The sequence below is a fragment of the Podarcis filfolensis genome, assembly GCF_964270895.1.
Source record: "Podarcis filfolensis genome assembly, chromosome: 8".
Lineage (NCBI taxonomy): Eukaryota > Metazoa > Chordata > Lepidosauria > Squamata > Lacertidae > Podarcis > Podarcis filfolensis.
This window is the reverse complement of record NC_139611.1, coordinates 28587117-28611006: the sequence shown is the minus strand read 5'-3', so window position 1 is coordinate 28611006 and position 23890 is coordinate 28587117. Positions and strand designations below refer to the sequence as shown.

The window sequence follows — 23890 nt, the reverse complement described above, 5'->3', positions numbered from 1 at the left end:
AGAGAAGAGAGAAAACAAGGCAGATTTTTAATCAGCGGGCAAAGCGACAACTTCCAACACTTGCTCCCTGGGTACCTTCAGGCAGCCCCTTGAACAAGGGTTCCCTTAAACCGCACCTGTGAAGTCAAGCGTTTGAATCATTCTGCAAGCTGTGGGCAGGGAGTCTGCTTCACTGTTAAACGGCCCTTAATCTCAGAAAGTTCTTCCTAAGGTTTTGTCGCAATCTCCTTCCTTGTCATTTGAATCCATTGGTTTGAGTCCTCCCCTCTGGAGCAGCAGGAAATAAGCTAGCTCCATCTTCCATGGGACAGACCTTCACGTATTTGTTGAAGGTGGCTATCATATTGTCTCTCATTTTTCCCTGGGCTCGTGTGTTCCATAAGATGGAAAGCAAAGATACGATTTTAAATTAATAATAATGATGATGATGATGAAGAAAAACGGTTCTCTCAGGATATCAGCTCTGAGATGGGATAGGAAGAAAACAGGCCACTATTGTTATTCCTCCCTAACAAAAGAGGGCAAAACCGGGCATGGAATCTCTCCAGCAGCTCTTTGGCAAAGCCCCTTCCCCACCTCCTTTCTGGCTAAGCCGAAAGCGACAATTAGGGGCTTGTTTCAAGCTGGAGGTTAACAGGGGCCACCAAGTTTGGACACCAGCCTGATTGTAGGGGTGGGGGTGGAGAAGGGGTTCTCCCTCAGCCGCAACGGGAAAGCAAAACAGGGGCCCTGATTTTCGCAGGCTGAACTAAGCAGCTTTGGATGCCCAAAGCCCCTTTTCTGTTCCCACCCACGTCACAGTGGCTCTTTGTTTTGGGAGAGTGGGATCCGGGATCCGGCCTTGGCTAATCCCAGATGGTCTCTCTCTCAATTTGGGGTGGGAGGAATTTGAGGAGCCATGTGAACCTGCTTTTAGGACAATCTGGCTATACCCTTAAGCTTTACTGCCATGAGGTAATGTTCTCTCTCACTCTCTCTCTCTCTTTCACACACACAGACACGAATGCCACATTCACTCCATACACTCAAAGCACGGCAATACCACTTTAAATAGCCATGGTTCTCCCCCAAAAAAATAATCCGGGAAGCTATAGTTTGTTAAGGGTGCTGAGAGAGTCATTAGGAGGATCCCACCCCTATTCCCCTCAAAGTGGGTTAATAATCCATCCTTCTTCACAGGGAACTCACAACTTTCAGCACCCTTAGCAAACTACAACTCCCAGAATTCTCTGGGGAAAGCCACACTTGTTTAAAGTGGGAGCATAGTGATTTAAATCTAAGGTGTGAACGTGGCCCACTCCCAAAATCATCCTCACAACAACCTTGTAAGATGGGTGGCAATGAGACAGGATGTGTGATTAGACCACTGGTTTTCAACCAGTGTGCCATGGCAAACTGGGATGCCTTAAATGACGGTCAGCGGTGCCATGGGCAACACTGGCCTCTGTCCCTCTTTCCTTCCTTCCCTCCTCTGATGCCCTCTCTTGTCTCTGCCTCCCAAGGGCTTGCACAGCTGATTATTGTAGCAGCCCCAGCTACAAGAACCACTGGTGAATGGTGCCTCTGAGAGGCACCTCTATTTGGGGCGAGGGGGGAGAGACCAGGGATGGCAGCAGCGGCTGCCCAGAGGATTCCCAAGGAAATGGGATAGGAGAGGAGGCCGAGGGAACACTCCATAAGGGAGGGTGTTTGAAAAAGGGTGAGAGGCTGCCAGCTCTGCAGGCAAGGGGCGACGTAACAGGGCTCCTGAGCCCCACAGGGGTGCCACAGAAAGAATAGAGTTGGTCAAGGGAGACGTGGACTCAAAAAGGTTGAAAATCTCTGGATTAGACAGTTGCACCAGGTTCTTTCTGGCCAGGGGGGGTGTTTGAAACAGGCGCTCTCTCTTTCTCTCTCTCTCTCTCATTTGTCCTCCTCTGATAGTCTAATGCATTAGATCAGCCTTACAGATCTGTATAGAAAGGTTACCAGCCCCTAATCCTACAAGATCAAATACTGCAATATGGAACGAAAGCTTGTTTTAAGAATAAATGGGTGCTGAAAAGTTTGTAGCCCTCATCATGGCCAAACACTCTGGAAGCAAATTTCCTCAGTTTCTACATGGTAACACCAAGGTCTGCGTTTCCTGGCCAAAATAACAGCAGCTTCCCAACGTTACCATTCTGCATGGCAGGAGAGCGGAGCAGAGATTTCAATGTGGGAGAGCAACGTTCAAATGCCCATTTACAATCTCCCCAAAACAAACGATCCGATTTTGTTACCACCCGGTTACCACATGATGAAAGCTGCGTGTGCTTCTGAGAAATACATACGTTAAGGTTTAATTCACACCCTTTCTTCTTCATTTTCCTGGAATTTATCTCAATACCGCCTGCACTGACTGGCAGTAGCTCCCCAGGGTCTCAAGACAGGAACCTGCCCCAGCCCTAACTAGAGATGTCATTGGAGATTGAACCTGCATGAAAAGCAGCTGCTCTGTTTGCTCAGCTACAGCCCTTCCCAAGATTCCAGATTTTCAAATTTTGCAGGCTTACCTTAAAGGCTCACCACAGCATCCCCAGATATGTTCGTTACTGCTTGATTTTTTTGAAAATTTATTTTTCAAAGACAAAAGAGTGTTCAACTGCATGCTAACTGCAAAGTTCTATGAACCGGGGATGGGCAAAAGGGTCTTTGACTACAACTCCCATCAGCACGGCCAATGCTTAGGGACGAAGACAGACGTGGTCTAGCAACAACTGAGCATCACAAGGTACTCTGTGCTACATCACGTGTTTTATGCCCTTGGAAGTGATAAAAATGCTGCAGCAGAAACTGGCATGCCGCACCTGGAACCAAGCAGCTGCAGTCTGCTGGGCTAGCATCCAGCTCCTGTTAGTGTGGGTTGCATAGCTGCCAACCTTCCCTTTTTTGCGGGAAATTCCCTTATTCCAGCGCTGTTTCCTGCTGCTTCCCACTGCTATCCCGGATTGTTAGATATCCTGTAGACTGTCCCCGGGACGGGTGAGACTGCTCCCTTATTTTCAAATCTGAAAGTTGACAGCTATGGTGGGTTGGGTGGCCACATCTCTGGGGCTTCAGGGCTGCCCCTCGTGAACAGAGTGCACCTAGCAAAACAAGAGGAGACCCAGCACAGCAAACTTCCAGTCTTTTCTGCCACAGCTGCCCTTGTTACATTCGCTGTTTTATTCTGGGATTATCTGTTGTTTTGACGTGTTGCAAACCCCGTTTGATATTCTTTCTTTAAAACATAAAGCAGCGTGGAAACGAAATGAATAAGAATAATGAATAATATTGGAAAAGTTATAAAGAAAAGCTTTTTTAAAAAAAGAAAGAAGAAAAGAATGGTGAGAACCTTGAGGAGGAGTCACTAATAAGCTTCCAAGGAATCCCAGAACAGTCTGGAAAACCTCTGGCTGCTGCGGAAAAAACCTGAGCATCTGTAACAGTCCGTGATGCTCTGGGCAAGATCATAGGATTGTAGAGTTGGAAGGGACCCTAAGGGTCATCCAGTCCAGCCCCCTACAATGCAGGAATCACAAAGACTCCTTGACAGCAGCAGAACACATGCTTGCTCCATCTTCCAAAGCCCTCATTCCCCATTTCTCCTTTCTCCACACACCTTTCTCAAATCAGCTTTGGAGACTTGGGAAAGAGGAACCATAACAAATTTAGTGGGGGGGTGTTGGGGGGGGCGGAGAGAGAGAATGTTCCATTGCGCAAGGGCAAATCCAAAACGGGAAACTTAAGAACTGCTTTGGACACAAGCCCATGTCCGCAAATTAACCCAAACCCGAAGGCTCAGCAAAACCCCAAGGGATGAGCCCCGCAGTGAAGGAGGTTGTCAGAAGGAGCGGGGGACTTAGCTGATGTTCCCACTTCCTGGACCAGCCTTCCATCAAAGCAGGTAGGAAAAGCCTCCTGCTAACTGGCCTCCCCTAATCTCAAAGGCGCCCACACAGCTGTCAGGCCCTGGCAGAAGTTCATAGAAAATCCAGCACAAGAGAACCACAGACATTGTCCAACATGCTTCCATACAAACTTGAAAGAAAAAAAGGGAAAGGGCAGGAATTTATTATTATTATTATTATTATTTAAAAAAAAACCCTAAACACAACCAAGCTGCACACCATTCATGAGGTGTCTGCCAAAATAAGATAACTTGGCATAGCCTAGTAACTAAAGGAGAGAGAGGTATATAGAAGCATGTTGCTGTCTTTCTGTTTCCCCTTTCTTCCACGGAGCTCAAGGCGGTATACAGTAACAGTGGTACCTCGGGTTAAGTACTTAATTCGTTCCGGAGGTCAGTTCTTAACCTGAAACTGTTCTTAACCTGAAGCACCACTTTAGTTAATGGGGCCTCCTGCTGCCGCCGGGCCGCCGGAGCACGATTTCTGTTCTCATCCTGAAGCAAAGTTCTTAACCTGAGGTAATATTTCTGAGTTAGCAGAGTCTGTAACCTGAAGCGTATGTAACTCAAGGTACCAGTGTACATGATTTCCCCCTCCACCCTCAATTTTATATCTAACAACAACCTTGTGAGGTAGGTTAAGTGGAACGTAGGTGACTGGCCCAAGGTCACCAACGGAGCTTCATAGCCGAGTGGAGATCTCCCAGGGTCCTGGTCCGACACTCTTAACAACTATACCACACCAGCTCGAGAAATCAAGATGGGACCCCTGGTTCGAATCTAGCCTCTGCCAGGAGCTCACGCTTCAGTCCCTCCCAACTTCACTATGAGGGCTCATCATTCCGACTTTCAGACAGGTGTGGAGAACCCTCCAGATGATGCCGAACCGCAACTCCCATCCTGCCAGGTGACTGGCCATGCTTGCTGGGGCTGATGGGAGCTGTAGTCAGGCAACACCTGGAGGGCCTGCAGGTTCCTCACGCCTGGTTTAAGAGAAAGGCACACAAAGCACTCCAAAAGTCACAATGCCTGACTGCCCTTTCCCCAGCAGTATTTGGGTGCTCTGCAGAAACTGTATGTGGAGACAATGAGGACTTGCTCCTTGAGGTTAAAGAGAGTTTTGAAAAGTTGCTGCCCCCCCTACTCTTTAAAAAACCAAAACAAAAAACCCCCACAGTAGCCTCACTTCTGCAGAGGCCAATCCTTTGGTTCCCTGCTATTGGGCCCGACTCGACCCATCCTCTTGCACTTCTTGACCAGAAGAAAGGGGCAGTGCAGTTTTTGCCATGCTGCACTTGGAACTTGCCCTGCCCAGGGACAAATCCCATCCTCTCTAGCCCCACAATAACCCCCTGCAAAAGCAAAAACAGGGACTCTACAGGTACCATTCCCTTCTCCACAAAGCAAGTAAAATGTATTTGTGTGTTTGTGATCTGTCGTTGCCCCTGCTGAGCAACTGAATGGGTCAGTGGGGGAGCGGAAATGACACAGAAGCATAGTGTTGGAAGGGACCCAAGGGTCATCTAGTCTGACCCCCCCTGGTTCACAGCGATGGCAGCGACTCCTAACCCAATGCTCTTTCTTTCCAGAGTCTACTTTTATGGGCGGCGGCGGGGGGGGGGGATCATTCTGGTTAAACAGAACACTTTTAACTGCAAAAGAGGCATGCGTCATACAAACAAACAAACCCATCCCGTGTTAGCACAACAAGTTATTACAGCTCAGCACCCGAGGCTGAAATCTGACGTACACTTACTTGGGAGTAAACTCCTTCTGCATCAAAGGGGTTGGGATTGGGAAGCCTGTGCTCCCCCCCCCAACCAATCCAATAGAAATAAACGTCTCATCCGACACAACCCTATGCCTGTTTAATCAGAAACAATTCCCCCTGTGTTGAGTGGGGCTTACTCGCAGGTAAAGTGTGTGCCTAGGACTGCAGCCTTGATTTTAGACAGAGCTGATGCAGTGGGGAGGCAAAATGGAGATACCAGAACAAGGAATACAGTTATGTTTGAAACTGGTGGGGCAAGGGAACTCTTCACTCTTCCCCTCCTAATAATAAAAAAACCCACAATTTATTTAGCCAAGGTGAAATTTGCTGGAAGGCGGCAATCACCAGTTAGCTCTCTCCTTGTTTTGGGGGGTGGTTCTCAGGCTGCTCCAAAGCTGAAGTGGGTTGAGGGGGGGGTTGATGAGGAACCACAGAATTGTAGAGTTAGAAGGGAACCAATTGAGTCCTCTAGTCTAAGCCCCTGCAATGCAGGAATCACAGCAGAAAAAGCAAAACCAGAAAAAGTAAAATGCAATATTTTAGAGTTCTTCTCTCGCCAGCTGAGAATCCTAAGCAGGAAATCACCATTTCGAGGCTCCGTGAGGATATCTGGGGAAATTGTGCCCAGCCTGCCTAGCCACAATAAAACAGAATAATCGGAGCAGTTTGAAACCCAATTTGGGGGTGGGGTGGGGGAGAAGGGACCCCAAATAAATCATCAACCAATCTGGTTCTGATGCCATTTTAAGGCCAAACTGCTTGTCAAAGTTAAACACGAGTGGAGGGGCGGATCAGGATATTGCAGCTGCCTCCTATTTGCATTGGAAAGTTTCCTTCTCAGCGCAAACAGCAACTGCGTAAATCGTGATGTCTGCCGGGAACTGGAGAGGGAGCGAAAAAGGGAGGTTCCCCCTTTCCATACCTGCTCCAGCCTTGATCCCGGTTCTCTCTCCAAACCCACGACTGGTATTTGTCATTAAAAGCAAAAAACAACAACGCATGCCTACTGCCACTTGCATCAATCTAGTAGGAGAGCGTCCCCCCCCCCCGCTGCCTGCACACAAACTCATCACTGACCGTTCGGACGCTTTTTGATTCCTGCCTGAACAAACTCCAGGAAGTCCACAGGGAGGTCAATTTCTTTGATGACACAACCTGTGTGCATTTGTGTTGCAACATACAGAGAGGGACAGGCAGGGACGTTTTTCTAACTACTTTAAAGTTAAGTCAGAGACATGAGCATCAAGACTCATAGAATGGTAGAGTTTGAAGGGACCTTGAGCGTCATCTAGTCCAACCCCTTGTAATGCGAGAATCTCAACTACAGCATCTATGACCGATCAGAGGGTCTTAAATTATTGTTGGTGACTTTTTTGTGATTATTTTATTGTTTGGACGGTTGGTTGTTGTTTTTTGTAAAGCACGTGGGAGGTCGGTTTGTTTTTTATACAATCAAGCGGTGTATAGATTTTATGAAACGAAATTAATTTTGCGAACTAAATAAACAAACCGCTCCCCTCAATTGCTCGCCTGGAATGCAAGATCCATCTTTCAACTCGACGAACTTACGTTAGCCGCGTTCTTTGATTGCAATGGGTCTACTCAGAGCAGCGTCTGGTGAGATTCAGCCCCTGAAATTGGGGCAGGATTCTGTCTGCCTCTGGATCTGCTTGTTTTGTATTTTGCTATTGTTGTGGTTGTTACAGTATTTTAGATGCGCTTTTATTTTTTTATTTTAAATTACATTCTGTTCTTTTTTTGGATACCCTGGGATCTATTTGAATGAAGGGTGGTTCAGAAAAGTGAAATAGATAGATAGATAGATAGATAGATAGATAGATAGATAGATAGATATAGATGATAGATAGACAGATAGGTAGGTAGCAGGGTCTGTCCTGCCAGTGAGCTTCAGATGAGGGTGCCTGTTGGGTCTCTGCCCTGCTTCCCTGCTCTGGTGTTGTTTCCTTTCAATAAGCCTTTGCTGGAGGAACAGAAGAGGAGCGAGAAAGGTGTTGCAACTGGGCAGCAACAGACTTTGTCCCCACCCCCAAGTTCCACAGCAGATCAATCAACCACTCACTCCAGATACAGAAGCATCCTAGAAATAAACCCAGGGGAGGCTGCCCATGGCAGCTGTGAATGAGTCCCTGTTCTCAGCAACTGGGTCTGAAGAGGAGCCACACACCTGAATTTTCAGAAGTGAGCCATCTGAGGATGTGCAATTTAAACATGCATGCTAGGCTGAAGAAAAATATTGCTGCGTGCTTGCTTTTCTTAGCTTAAAAAAAATCTGACTGATAGGTCCTATTTCAAGATTTTGCACAGATGTGCATGTGGGGAACTGGTTCACAGATCAAAAACAAAGTGAAACCTCACAACCCAACCTTTGTGCATTCCTTCCCACCCCCCAACCCCTGCTCCCTGACTGATGAGCCCCCTAGGTCATGTTTCATCATCCACCCTTCAGACACCACCATCGCCTGACTCACTTCCTATGACTAAGTATTCTCAACGGACAAAACTAAAGTGCCCCAGCTGGTTTATAAAAATGATCACTTGTGTGACATTTTCTATTTGCAAAGGAGCTCAGGTGGGACAGAAACAGAACAATCAGACATAAGAATGTAAGTGGAGCCTTGCTGGATCAGGCCCACTAAATGAAGAAGCGGTTGGTAGATCAGAACTTAAACCAGGTTTACTGTAGGAAGTATGAATGGGGATATTTGAGCTACGAAATAGGGATGCAGAACATGTGGCCACCCAGATGTGTCTGGACTACAACTCGCAACATCCTTGACCGCTGACCATGCTATAGCTGGAGCTGTTGGGAGACCCACAGCATCCGGGGGGCCATCAGTTGCCCCCCTCCCAAATACGGCATCCCGGCTCCGAGCCAAAAGGTGGGTGTAGATGATCTCACCAACCCTGAGTGATTCAGAGGGGGATCTGAACAAATGACAAGGTGAACAATCCCCTGCAACTTATCCGGAGGAAACAGCACGGCGGCCAACATTGTGGCGGGCGTACAGCTTTGAGATTAGTTTGCGGAGCAACAAAAGCTGCCGGCCGCTATAAATCCCCACCGAGGTGTAGCGTGGGACCGGGCAGGCCAACAACCTGTCTGCTTCTGGTTGTGTAACGGCTATTTACCACAATCACATGCCAGAGCTTTCGCAAAAGACATAATAAGGCCCGGCCAGCCCCTCCTGACAAAGCTTATGACAAAGGATTAGGCCACATGGAGAAAGCAGCACATAGTCCAACTGTGGAACTCCCCCCCCCCCCCGAGAGGGCCACCAATCTGAATGGCTTCAAAAGAGGACTGGGAGAATTCAAGGCTAGTCATAGGGGTGCTCTGCCTCTACAGTGGTACCTCAGGTTACATATGCTTCAGGTTACATACGCTTCAGGTTATAGCGTCCGCTAACCCAGAAATAGTGCTTCAGGTTAAGAACTTTGCTTCAGGATGAGAACAGAAATTGCGCTGCTGCGACACAGAGGCAGCGGGAGGCCCCATTAGCTAAAGTGGTGCTTCAGGTTAAGAACAGTTTCAGGTTAAGTATGGACCTCCGGAACGAATTAAGTACTTAACCTGAGGTACCACTGTACAAGCAAGGCTTCCGAATACCAGTTCCTGGAAAGCACAGCAAGTGAGGTGTGCTTTGGTGCTCAGTCCTGCTTGCCAGTTTCCGATGGGGGGGGGGGCGTCTCGTCCGCCACTGTGAGAACAGGATATGTTGGACTGGGTGGGCCACTGGCCTGATCCAGCAAGCTGTTCTACATATCCATCATGACCAATAAGCCAGAGGCAGACCCCTCCTCCTCTTCCACCTTGATTTATTTCATCTCATTTATGAATGGCTTCCCAATGTGTTTTAGCATCCTTCCGCGAATCTGTCCAACCCCCTTTTTGAAAGCCAGCATCCGCGTCACTCAGGGCAGCCCCTTCCGTCCCATTCACTTAGCATCCAGAAGTGTTTTCCTTGGTCTGTCCCATAAAAAAATAAAATTAAATTTATTTGCTACCAAAAAAAGGGAGAAAAGTGCAAACTTAACAAAAAGAAAAGAAACTAAGAAACAAAGGTTTGAACTGCAAAGGGTCAAAGCCTTGGAGGGACAAAAGTAGACAGATACAGCGCAGCGCCAAAAGATCATAAAGTGTCCCCATTGATTACATCACATGGCTGGGAAGGCTAGTATGGTGGGGAGAAAACCCCTCTTCCTCCACCTTCTCCTCACCAGGCATAATTTTGTAAGTAGAGCGAGATAAATCGGTCTGGCTCCATCTTATGTCCATTTTGCACGCGCTCATTCAATATCCTGTTCTGTCCTGTCGCCACCACGATCCACCTTTTTTAAATTTTGAGAAATCTGCACATAGATTAGTATCTATGTGAATGTTTTCCCCCAAAAGGCAACACATTTCTAAATGCGGTTTCTCTTAGGATATGCAGCACTTTCCTCAAAGCAGAGGACAGCATTGCAAAATTCAAAAAAACACGAAATCTGAAGGATAGATTGTCCCAGGATACTGGGGGTGATGCAGAGTATTTCGACTCCATTTCTACCTCCCAAGCACTCAGCGGGAGTCAGTATCATCTCAGGAATCCTTACATCACCCCCCTGGAAGTCAGAGTAGGGTTACAAATGCAAACTAGAGCTTGTGGAAGATTGAAAAGTAAGAGCTTTGGAAGGACGCATTACGAGTTCACAGTGGAAAGGAAGATCTGAACCAGAGTTTTTCTGCTTCGCTGCTCGCTCTCTTATTAGACAGTCCACTGCCTCTAATATCCATCTTGGAAATGTAAGGCATTTTATTTCGGCTTTTGGGTGGGGGGGAGGAGCTGCCACCTTCTGCTTGAAGTGTTCATAGAATCATAGAATCATAGAATCATGTTCATCTAGCGGAAACAGTTAAAAGCACCAAGGAAATATATTTCCTCCCTCTTCCTTGCTTGGGCAAGGAGGGGGGAGGGAGGCCACGGAAAGAAGATTAAGTGGGGGACTCATTTTGCTTTCCTTTCAGAGACTGAGACCAACACTTCCCTCCTCCCCGGAACGTGCAAAGGGTCATGTACACACCCATTACGTTCCTCAGCCCAGCTCCTGTCTACAGATTACCCACGACACTGGACAAGGCTTATGCATTTGTACACCTCCCCCAGTACAAACTGGACTCCTCACTAACTAAAAAAGAGAGAGAGAGAGAAAGCTCTGACCTCAGATCTCAGGTTGCTGGGGGCTCGTCCCCCCACAGCCAATCAGGACGCTGATCCTGCGCATGGCCCTCCCTTCCCCCCTCGTAAGCCAGAGCATCATGTTCACCTTTCGCCCACATTCGCTGGGCTGCTTCTGCCTGCCTGCCTGCCCCCCCCTCCAGTCCCGCCAGGCGGACATGCCAGCAGCACCCTCCCCAATGGAGGAGTGGGGAGTGGGGGAAGGGGAGGAGGAAGATGGGGGAGAGAAAGGGGGCCTCCCCATTTCATCAGGAGGCGGGAGGGAAGCATGGCAAGATGCATCCACTTTGAATATGCCCAAATGCCAGAAGCGACCCCCGCCAGGAGGGGTGAAGGCCTATCCTGTCGCAAAGACTCGCTCTTGCCAGGGTAAAGACCCTCCCCGCCCCCAAAATTCAGGAGCTTAACAACATGGCTCAAGTTAGAAACCTTTTGTGATTTGCTTTCCACATGGAAACTTGCATAGGCAGAGCAAAAGGCTGGGGAGCTGGAGCAGTGATGTCTGACAACTTAGAGGCAGGGAAGCAGCTAAGTTCCTAGTGGGGGGGGGGGATTACTGCTGCTACATCAGGTCCTCCTTGCAGGCTTCCCTTTGGAACAGCCACCGCATAGTTGTCACCCTTCCCTTTTTGTTGCGGGAAATTCCCTTATTCCAGCACCGTTTCTTGCTGCTTCCGCAGATTGTTAGATATCCCGTAGACTGTCCCCAGGACAGGTGAGGCTGCTGATCCCTTATTTTCAAATCTGAAAGTTGACAGCTATGTGCCACCGTGAGAACAAGATGCTGGACTGGTTGGGCCACTGCCCTAATGCAGGGTCTTCTCACGTTCTTAAAAGGTTTCGGGACCAACTCAGCTCAAATTCAGCTGCTCCACACTGCTGGAGGTGCAGCCTCAAACAGACCTTTCTCTTTCAGCAAGCATTTTAAATTAAGTTGCATTATGGATCTTGTGATTTTACCTGTGGGGTTTGTAGTGGCTGTTCATTAAACACACTATATCCTTTTGAGTGATAAGATTGTTTTATTGATTTTTACATAAAACTCTCTGTAACTATCTATGGTAACAAGTGGCTTAGGGATATTATCAATCAATCAATCAATCAATCAATCAATCAATCAATCACCCAAATGGCCCCAACTGGGAGAAAACAATGCCTGCAGATCTCACTTTCCATCAATTATGTAATTTTTTAAAAAGAAAAGAAAGATTAGAAACATGCCTTGCGTCCAGAAAAGCTAGTATAAAATTGACCTTTCATCTACAGCACAAGATCTGCACCCCCCCCCAAATTCCTTCCTTGCCCCAGGTATAGTGTTGCCAACTAACCAGAAAAAGAGACAGTGTGAGCTGCTCTTGTGCCTTTTAATAGCATGAAGTATCATCATCTGCCAAATGTCTAGAGATCAGGCGTTGGAGAAGCAACTCATTCACTGTAAAGAAAAACACTTTCCTAATCCAGATCAAGTTGGTGTTAAAGGGTTAGAGCAACTGCAGCCAAACCAGAAATTGGCAACCCAGATCTCAATCAGGACCGCCATTTTGGATTTCAGCACCAAGGGGGACAAGATGTTCAGCTGGGCTTCTTGGATCGTTCAATATTAATTTGCTTTTTAAAAGAAGAAGTGTACTTCAAGGATATTTGGCGTTTGCTATACCTGATCATCACTATAGCAATGACATCAGTACAGGATACGTCCCTTTGGTGCAAATGCTTAGTACATAGACCCACTGAATTGCAGGCCAATCATTGCACACAGTCTTGTGTCTATGCAGAAGTAAGCTCATTGTATCCAGTGGGGCTTACTCGCTAGTCAGAGGCTCCAGGATTTCAGCCTTAGGGTGTGTTTTGTGGTGGAGAGGGAGAAACAGGCCTACTGCCTTGTCTAAGGGACTCCTCTGAGCTCCTCCACCACCCCTACCTTGAGTGCTCACTGTCTGGGGTTTCCTACCCCACCCTAATGAAATTTTCTTTATATTTACTCCCACCCCCTTTTTTTAACTCTTCTGCCTCGAACAGACTTGCAAGTAGTGGCTCGCCTCTTTGCCTACCGCGCAAACTCAGAACCACCAGCAGAAAATTTCCATGAACCAGAAGATGCTCCTTTTCGGATGGAAAAACCCCAGAAAAGGCCCCGCGCCCCCCTGAGCAATTGTTTTTAAACTGGTGCAGGATATCTGGAGCCCAGAGGAATCCTGGAGAGCAGCAAAGCGTATCATGATAACAAATGCATTTTGTCAATATTTATTATCCCCATCCTTTCCAACAATGATCCGGGACAACTCCCACTGACCCGATCTAGTCTAGAGGGGTCTTTGTCCAGGAGATCAAAGGCTGCCCCATTGTGTCCCAGGCCTCTTTGATGAAGGAGCAGAAGGAAAAAAAAGGAACGCCGCCCCACCTTCTTCATAAATTGTTGTTTTAATCCTATCGGCTTCCGAAATTTTTGGCCTGGGGGGAGCGGAGAAGGAAGCGGACCACGAAAGTGCCCCGCTTGTGAGCTTCTCCATCCTTCCCCTGCAGTGGTGTGCTCCCAGCTGTCACGTCCCACATTCCTGTTCCAAATCCACACCTTATGAGCAACTCAGCCTGTGGCGCTGCCAAGATTCCAGCCCAGCTCTTCCCTGCCACCACCCTCGGCCCTGCCGACTGTGTCATCAGCAATCAGGGTTCCATCGGCAGCCTTGTGACCAGTCTCTGCACACAAGGGGGGCGGGGGAGACACACCACGGCATGGAAAGGAAGCAATTGACAACCTCTTGCACAAATTTAAATCTTTCAAAAGCATCCTGACCCAGAAACATTGGATCACACACGAGCAGCTTTGCCTCAAATGCCCTTTGATGTGGGTGAAGCTCTGTCTTGGGCCGGTCTTCCGCCTTCGCAAGCCTAAAGCGGGAATATTTTTTGCAAGCTTGATTTATCAGTGCGATTGGGCCATATGCAGGCTCTATGAATGGAAAGTGGAGACGCTATAGGTGCTTTCCCTTATCTGTTTATTTTGTTAATGCAGAAAAAACTTCAATGAAAACGAATAATAATACAGTGGTACCTCGGGTTAAGTACTTAATTCATTCCAGAGGTCCGTACTTAACCTGAAACTGTTCTTGACCTGAAGCACCACTTTAGCTAATGGGGCCTCCTGCTGCCGCCGTGCTGCCAGAGCACGATTTCTGTTCTCATCCTGAAGCAAAGTTCTTAACCTGAAGCACTATTTCTAGGTTAGCAGTCTGTAACCTGAAGCATATGTAACCCGAAGCATATGTAACCCGAGGTACCACTGTAATAAAAAACTTAAGCAGGAAGAGAAAGCGTTTGCATTTCAAGATAGCAAACGGACCCTTTAGCTACAGAAAGATAAATGGCTCAATGGGTTTGCCTCTATGGCAGCAGAATTCGGAAATGAAGAGGAATAGCGAATGTCCCTTTATTAAAAAGGGAGATGGCCCCATAAGAGTCGGACCACGTCTGCAGAGACACGGGTTCAAATCCTCACTCCTTCTTGGTCCAGTCACACACACACACACACTCAGCAATACCAACTTTATGGGATCAGCGCAAGGATAAAAGGCAGAGAGGAAATTGTATGTGCTGCTTTCGCTCCTTGGAAGCAAATGTAATTAAAACAAAGAGTGAGTCTGCGGTTGCACACAGGCTTTGAATGGAGAGAGAGCCCCGGGCTCAATTTCTAGCAATTGTCATTGAAGGGTCTCCAGTTAACAGGGCTGACAAGGGCCTTGCAAAGCAGGGGTGAGGATCTGGTAGGACCTCTCAGATGCTGCTGGGACTCCAGCTCCCATCACCTCTGGGGACTGGACAGGGCTGCTGGGGCTTGTAGTCCAAAAAACATCTGGAGGTCTAGAGGATAACCACCGCAGCTGGAAAGCCACCACCAGCCCCAGTAGACAGCCTTGGACAAGCTGGTCTGACTTGGGATGAGGCAGAATCATAGTTCAGAAGGCAGCCCTATTGAATTGCACCCAGGTTACATGTCTAGTACAGGACTGCAACTTCATATAGCTAGCCCTGGGAATCAATGTGCTGCCTACCCTAATAGTCAACAAGTGAAGGCACATGGGCTAAATCCAGCCCCTTGAATTGCCAATATAAGGACTGCCTTATAATGAGCCAGACCTTTGGTCCATCAAGCTCAGTGCTGTCTACACTGGCTGGCAGCAACTCTCCAGGGTTTCAAGCAGGGGACATTCCCAACCCTACCTAGACTGAACCTGGGACTTTCTGCATGCAAAGCAGGCTCTCCGCCCTTGAGCCACGATTCCTCCCCACAATAAACCCAGAAAACCACAGTAAACAGTAATGTCTTCGCTTGCAGCGGAGAAACAAAACGGAGACTTCAGGTCCAAACAAAGCAGGCCTGCTGCGTTATACAAAATGAAAACAAGTATACCAATGTACTTTTTTTTTAAAAGGCAAATGAAAAGCATAAAACTAAGCAGCAGGATAAGACAAAATTGCAATAGGAACAGCACCTAACAAAAGCATTTGCCAGCATCCTAAATCAAGGCTCTGAAGGAAATAGGCAACCAATTCAACTCTTTCAGAACAGGCATAATGCGAGATGCCCATCAAAATTCTGGTAGGGAAAGACCTGCCAAATAAGTTGAAAAACATCTTCATGTATGCGACAACGGCCGCGAGAGTTCTGGTAGCACAAGGATGGAAGACTGAAGAAACCCCAACTAAAGAATCATGGCAAGAAAAATTGGTGGACTATGCGGAACTGGCAAAACTGACATATAAGCTACAGGACAAGGATAACTGTGACTTTAAGGATGAATGGGAACCTTTTACAAAGTATCTGAAGATGCAACAAAGCGAACTGGACTCCTTTGCAGATTTTGAATAAACATTCACAAACTTTTTATTGACAATAATCAGCTAAATAGTTTGAGAATCTATACAACTTTGTAACATGCAGAAAACAGCATTCTTAGAGAAACCAAAGACTGGAACTGAGGGAAGTCGGGGGGTGGGGTGGGGGGTGGGTTTTGTGGGGTGGGGGAGGAAAAATGGGGGGGAACAAGGATGATATGTTTTTGGATAATATGTCTTGTTATAATTTTGAATATAAAAATAAAAAAAAATTCTGGTGGCAGCGGTCTGCCCCGGTGGAATTAATATCTGCCTGCCACACCAGGGCTTCCCTCTCTCTTAGGAATCACCTGTGACCTCGTCTTGGTCAGGGTGAGCTGAGAGCATAAGGGAAAGTCACCTGAAGATGGGGCAGCTCCTTAGCAACTGCTTCAATTGCTTTTGCCTGCGCTCTCCTTTTGAGAATTAGAAACCGGGCCAGCCCTACCGTTAGACAATCGCATTAGGTGGCAGGTACTTGGGGGAGCTAGAGGACAGAAGCAGCAGCCACAGCTCCTGAGCCCTGTAGTCATTCCCCTCTGTTAGAGATCAGGGCTGTGTGCACCCCCTCAGCTCCACTCAGGTATAATGGAGGATACTACCCCATTGGGGCATCTCTGTTGTGATGGATAGGCAAGATACGAGTTCAAGTCCACAGCCCGTGAGCTTGTTGAGTTGCCATCTGTCAGGCCTGCCTATCTCGCAGGGTTGTAGAGAAAGCTTCCTCCCAAAATTTCATGTCAAGTGTTTACCTGCCCTATAGTTCAAACCCTGCACTACAGCTCATCTTCAGGCATCACACAGCAGGATTTCTGCTCTTTTATGTCAATCGTTGCCAGGATACTGACACTCCCCAAATGACAGAACTCAGTTCCAGTTTAGGAACTAGTCTCCTGCATGAGATCTCCATAAGCCAGTGGTGTCCAAACATTTTTCAGAGGGCCAGATTTGATGAAGTGAAGGGCCGTGAGGGCCGACCAAAGGGCCAATCAAAGTTGTTGCCTTTTTTTAGGATTGAAGTGGTTGGCCTTTCTTTATGATTTTACCCCAAAGTTGTTGAACTTTTTTTAGGATTGAAGTTGTTGAGGTTTTTTTAGGATTTTACCTCAGGAAATAAACTGCCACAGGGGCCGGACTAAACCGACCGGCGGGCCAGATTATTATTTTTTAAATAAATTTTTATTAATTTTCCAATACATTTATGCATTTTTAACCAAATTGTAACAAAACATCTCTTTTGGACTTCCTTCAGCTTCTCTGGCAATCATCCATGTTTATCTCTTAATTACGCATTCCCTTTACACATATTGCCGTTTGTCTTCCCTCACCCTTCTATTTCTTTTTTGACAATATCTCTCAGTTTTTACAGCGCCTCTCGAAACCCCACTAGCGTTGTTTGTATATCGCATACATTTTTCAGATACTCTACAAACTTTCCCCAGTCTTCGATGAACCTTTGGTCTCGGGCATATCTGATTTTCTCAGTTAATTTGTCCAATTCCGCATAGTCTGTCAATTTCAATCTCCATTCTTCTATTGTCGGTAATTCCTCCTGTTTCCATTTTTGAGCCAATAAAATCCTTGCTGCTGTAACTGCATACTGAAAGAGTTTACAGTCTTTTCTTCTTATTTCTTTTCCTGTAATTCCTAAAAGAAAGGCTTCTGGTTTCTTCACAAAAGTAAATTTTAACATATTTTTCAATTCATTATAAATCGCATCCCAGAAACCTTTCACCTTCTTACATTCCCACCGACCGGCGGGCCAGATTAGGCCCCCAAACCGGACTTTGGACATGCCTGCCATAAGCCAACAGAAACCAAGAAATCCACTGTTGACTCAAATGCATTATTGGCAGGGATCTTAGGAGCAAACTCCTAGGGAACATGGGGGCTTTCGCCCCCACAATAAAATATTTGAGGGGCTGAACAAAGTTGATGAGTATTCCCATTCAAACGGTGTGTGCGCACTTTGTCATGTGATTGATTATGCGGTGCGGGGCTTACCTGGGGCCCCCACAATATTTTATTCGAGTCGGCACCCCTGGCAGCAATCCACTGGAACATTTGCTTGGAAGCTGTACACCGGCTCCCTCGGTCAGTAAAGCGAGATGAGCACTGCAACCCCAGAGTCGTCCGCGACTGGACATAACAGTCAGGGGTCCCTTTACCTTTTACATATACATTGCAAGGGGTACATCTGATGACTCTCTACAATTTAAGTTTCTATACTGTAGGTCTACTTCTCAAACTGTGGAGGTTTGGGCTGAAAAGTGGATGGGAGACCGCCCAACAGCAATATCCCTGCTGCTTTCATCTCCCTGCAGGACAAGCAGCGTATTTGGTGTAACAAACATAGTAGGTCACCCATTTCACAGACAGAGAACTGAGGCCAGGAATATATGTGGGAGTTGGACCTCAACATTTGAAAAGTGAGTACCACAGATGATTCTTGAGCAGAATTCCCCCCCCCCCTACAACACCACACTGAAGAACAAGTGTGAGATTCTGGGAAAGCTCTCTTTATCACTAGTGACAGGGACAATAAATTGAAAAATAAAGATGAAACGCTTAAAGCATCATTACAGATCAATGATAGGAAAAGCGAAAGTGACCGAGGTAGCAAGCCTATACATGCTTACCTGGGAGTATAACCGTTTGAGCTTAATAGGGCCTACTTCTGAGTAAACTTTTTATAGGATTGCATTGCACAATTTCTAAAGAAATTTGCAACTGGCTGCCGCATAATCCAAGTTCATTAGCGATGGAAAGGACATTCCTAGCCCAAGCTCAATGTTTGTTTCAGTGCTGAGGTTTCACCCTCCATTAACCGAAATGTACGAGACAATTTTTAAACACAAAGCCATTCATTTTAAAGAATGATTAAACATCTCTCTATTACTGCCGGGGAAGAATGTCTGCAGATATTGCACAACTGTCATTTCCTACATAGGAAATGTTGCAGAACAGGTATGTTTGACATTTTGAGAGGAGAAAAAGTCCAATTACAGACACGTCAGTCTGGACACTTGCAGACATGTACACCGTAAAAGCAGAAACGCACCCTGAACTTAACTGGATTTTAACTGTGTATTTTAACTGGTTTTCAAGAGGAGGATTTCGGAGAATATAAAATGTGATTGTGATTAATCAAAATATATTCTGCTGGATCTTCAAAACAGAAACTAACCAAGTTACAATGTGTGGCGGTACATGACAGGCAACCCCCACAAAAAGAGGGATGGGATTTAAAAAGTGAAAACAATCCAGTTATTTCCCCCCCCCCGCGCCCCATTGTGAGCCTTGTAAGGAATTTTAGAATGATTTCAGAGTCTAAAAAAAATTTCTATGTAATGTAATGTAATAGAAGGCAACGTTTTACAGATTAACAACAACAGCATAGCCCTACTGAAATTAATGGACCTAAATTAGTCATGCTCATCAGTTTCAATGTGTCTACTTAGAGAAGAGCTAACATGGGACCAAACCTATCTGTAAACTCAGGAGAGAGGGTACAAAAAAACAGAACTGTCTGCCAATAAAGGTACGTGTGAGAAATAGATTACTTGTTCCCAAAATAAAAAGTAAGCCTTACTAAAACACTAGACTGATGGTGTGATCCACAAGCCAGTTAATCTCACCAAAGTCACCATGACTAGCAGACAGCCTGACTTATTTACTCTAAGGCTGCAGCCTATACCTTGGAGTAAAATCCCCACTGAACTCAATGGGGCTGACTTCTGAGCAGACATGCACAGAAGAACATTAAGCTCAACGGTATTTATGTCTGAGTCAAGCAGCACAAAATTGCAGCTGAACCATGCAGCACCAAACACAGTTCTTACCTATCCGTAAGCCCCATTGAACCTATTGGAATTATCTGTGGGATTGAGTGTAGGTATGTTGTAGGTATGTTGTATGTATGTAGGTATGTTGTATGAAATGTATGTCTGTACGTGTATTAATGTTGAATTATTTAAACAATAAAAATTTATTTAAAAAATTAAAAAAAGAACCTATTGGAATTTAAACACCAAAGGAGAAAACATGCATAAGGAGCAGGCATGGGCATAGCCGAGGTGGGTTGCCCCCTAACAAAAATCCTGGCTACACCCATGGGGGAAGGTTACACAGTGCGCTTCCTTGCGAATAAGACCCAATGCACATAGTGCAACTTACTTCTGAGTCAACATGCCTATAGGTCTACTCCAATCCCATACAAATTCAGGGGTGGGGTCCTCAGATTTAAGAACTGGAGTGATGTTGGTAAGTGTAGCTGGATCTTCAATACTTCCCAGAGACCAGCCTTTCTCAATCTTGGGTACCCAGATGTTGTTGGACTACAACTCCCATCATCTTGCTAACTAGGGATGATGGGAGTCGTTGTCCAACAACATCTGGGGTCCTAAGGTTGAGAAAGGCTGCACTAGACTATTTCCCCTACCCTACCATGTCTTACTTCTGGTACCTGAGCTCAGAGCCCCTCTGGCTGGGAAAATCAGCTCTCCTCCATTTCACCTGCCTTTATACAGCAACGCGGGTGGGGCTGTGGGTTAAACCACAGAGCCTAGGACTTGCTGATCAGAAGGTCGGCGGTTCGAATCCCGTTGACGGGGTGAGCTCCTGTTGCCCGGTCCCTGCTCCTGCCAACCTAGCAGTTCGAAAGCACGCCAAAGTGCAAGAAGATAAATAGGTACCGCTCTGGCGGGAAGGTAAACGGCGTTTCCGTGCACTGCTCTGGTTCATCAGAAGCGGCTTAGACATGCTGGCCACACAACCTGGAAGCTGTACGCCGGCTCCCTCGGCCAATAAAGCGAGATGAGCGCCACAACCCCAGAATCGGTCACGACTAGACCTAATGGTCAGGGGGTCCCTTTACCTTTTTAAGTACAATGCATCTTCTGAGCCTTAAGCTGCAACCTCATCATGCACACTTTCTGGGTAGTCCCACTGAACCCAGCAGCATTGCAATTTCAAATAGACACACGTAAGACTGAGCACCAGAACTGGTTTGCAAATGCTCACACACTGCTAGTTCTGGATTTTGCCGGTGCAGAGCCGCACACAACTCAATCCAAGCGCCCTGAGTTTGTGGGCTTGCATTGCAAGTAAACTGTGGACGCTTCTCCTTTCTGCAAATATCACTGTCCAACAGCTCAGATAGCCAATATGAAGTCTGCCCTCCGGATATTTTGCAGCCTGGCAAAGACTGGGACAGAGGCTAGAAGACTAGACAGGAAACATTGTGGGTTCATTTATTGTATCTTCTGTTTTATGCTCACAACAGCCCTGGCAAGGCAGGTCATGGTCAAGATAAAGCAAGGGTTACAACATTACCCATGAACTTCCCAGTAGAGCATGATTTGAACCAGCATCTCTCCTGTCCTGGCCTAACAATTTAACCAACACACCATGTCCTCTGCGTACCTTGAGCCCAGCCAATTGCAGGGTTGTTGTAAAATAAAATAACCCCAGATAAGTGACATACACTCGCCTGATGACCTTGAAGGATGGAATGCACTTTTTTTGTAAAAAAAAAATGTAAATTAGATAATAAAGCAGAAACTGATGCACACAGTCAAATATTCCAGCTTCTCAATCACGGCATCATCAACAAAAGTTGCCATTTCTCCCTGATACAGAGGCTGCAGATTTTCTGACAAATTTCCAGCTGACTGTTACAATCATAGTGGGCTGTCCCAGACTCATGGGTTTTTGGAACACCTTCTGCAGCCCCAAAAAGGCACTTGAACCCTGTTTAATAGGGAACACAAGCGCGCAAAACTTAGCGAATTGCACCCCACTAATAAATCAGTCACAGAATATTGACAGGAGTAAAGTTGCCAAACTTCAGGATAGCTTTAAGAAGTCCTTATAAATGAAACAGGTGTCCCCCCAATTTCTTTTCATTCTTTTCTCTTCTTCAGTTTCAGAAAAATATAGATCTACTGCACATCAATAAACCTGTTCAGTGTGTTGCCAAGAGTTTTGCATCCAAACACAAAATTTCCATTCAGTAGAGGAAAATTCTCTGGGGAGGTGGGAGCCCCTCAAGCTAAGAGCAGGCTAACAACACACACACACACACACACTCACACACACAGGCTCCAAACCAAAAATTTCCACTTTGCCTCACCACCCAATCAAATCGGGGCAGCAAAGGAGGAAAAGGCGAAGTTGGACTTTCCTGGATTTTTGTCCAACGTTAAGAAGGCTGCCTTTATTTATGTTTCCTTATTTCACCACCTTCATCCTGATGTGTTCCCCCCATCCCATTTAAGCAGAAGGCCCTGAAACCAAAACCCCATTTACGAACATTGTTTGAATCGGAAACAGAGGCGAGACATGAACGCTGCCATTCAAGCCATCACCCTCAAAACTCAAACAAATTCCGTGGGGGGGGGAGGAAGAGAGTGGACCCCTTTGGTTTCCAGTGTAGAGATTGCCCCCCCCCCAAAACCCAGTCCCTCTAAAACCAAAGGAAAGTCGATTTAAATATCAAAGCAGCCGAAACACAGGAGACAAAGGACACCCTCCCAGGTGCCTTTTAACGGAAGTAACACTTTTTCTCCATCAGTGGTTCGTTGCTGATTTTTTGGAGGGTAGGGAACAGTTATTTTGAACTTCAGCCCTTCCCCGACTTGCTTGAGAGTATTATGGGTTGCCCCACGGCCAACCATTTGGAAAGCGACATGATGCAACGGGAGGCAACGGGGGCGGGGGAGAGGAGCCCGAGCGGTGGCGGGACAGCCTGGTGGGGGCGGGGAGCAGTAGTAGGCACGGCACGGCATTGCAGCGCGCTCCCTCTCCCGTCGCGGGAGGGCCTTGCCAGCTTCAGCCACACGGGGGAGCCGCTGCCAACCGGCTTTCTCCGGAGGGGTCTAGCGGTCCGGCGCGCGCGCCCGCTCGCTATGGAAGCCCCCCGCCCCCGATCGCCTGCTTGGACGCCAGGAAGGCGCGGGGATCGGGGGGGGGATCGGGGGATCCGTGACGCGGGAGGGATTCCCGGGCAGAGACCCGGGGAAAGAAAAAGAGGGAGAGAGTTGGAGAGGCACCGCGCGCTCACCTTGCCGCCGCCGGACTCCATGGCGCTGCGCCGTGCGCCCTCGTCGTGCGCTCCGTCTCTCCAAGTGCCAGTCGAGCTCCGCCGCGCTGCTGCTGCTTCTGGGCTCCTCGGGGCTGGCTACTTCCAAGCCTGGCTGGCTGGCTAGCGGGGTTGGCTGGCTGGCTGCACGCTCCTTCGCTCGCTCGCTCTCGGCGTCGTCGTCCCCGCCAAGCTCCCGTCCGTGGTGCGGCTCTCCAAAGTGGCCGCGCGTCGTGCCTCGCCTCCTTCTCCTTGTCCCGGCCCGGCGCGTGGAAGCTGCTTAAGTGACGGCGTGTGTGTCACGCAGGCCCGCCGCGGATTGGCCGGCCCGGCCGGGAGGTGTGTCGGGGGTGTGTGGGCCGCTTCCAGAGGAAGCGGAGCCGAGATGGGGCGGGGGGCGCCTCCCGCGTCCTGCGTGAGAAACTGCAAGGCAGAGATGGCGAGGGAGCCGGACGCAAAGGAAAGCGGCGGGGGCGCGCGCTCCGGAGGCTCCTGTGGCCCGCGCAGCTCCGAAAACAGAGCAGGCGACGCGAGGGGCAAGGAGTGAAGAAAGCACAGATATATATATATATTTAAAGCACATTTTAAGGAAAACACTTGTTTTAAAAGCACATTTTTTTTAAAAAAGCACATTTTTACTTTAATTAAAAATCCCACATGCGCGCCTAAGAGAGAACATCGTCGACATGACGTTGTTGCTTTACTGGTTTTAGGCAGAGTTTCGCTTTAAACGGTCCAGTTATTTTCAGACCTTGTGCCGCTTAGAGGATTTTGTTTTCTTTCAGAAATATTGAGCGTTATATAAGCAGTGGAACTATCAAGCGTTGCGCCTTCGCATTTGTCTGCCGCTTACATAACGCTTGATATTTACTATGGTGCACGTTATTTACTGTTTGTTTGTTTGTTCTTTAAGCATATCGTGTTTATTTGGTCGTACGACTTTTAAAACTGCCACTCCTGGGATTCTATTGATTTTTTTTACAGTTGTATTCTCAAAAATAAACATATATTTGATCGAT

General features: G+C 47.3%; 1 protein-coding gene across 2 annotated transcripts in view; it reads right to left on the bottom strand.

Moving 5' to 3' along the window:
• SLC2A1 (solute carrier family 2 member 1) overlaps window positions 1–23191 on the bottom strand; it is a 41316-nt gene extending 18125 nt beyond the window's left edge. Inside the window, exon 1 of one of the 2 annotated variants that reach the window (XM_083628766.1) lies at window positions 22854–23191. In XM_083628766.1, coding sequence (XP_083484892.1) covers window positions 22854–22874 — 21 coding nt within the window. In that variant the 5' untranslated portion in view covers window positions 22875–23191. The remainder of the gene's footprint in view (window positions 1–22853) is intronic. The other variant, XM_083628765.1, reaches the window with a different exon arrangement.
• Window positions 23192–23890: the final 699 nt, after the last annotated feature.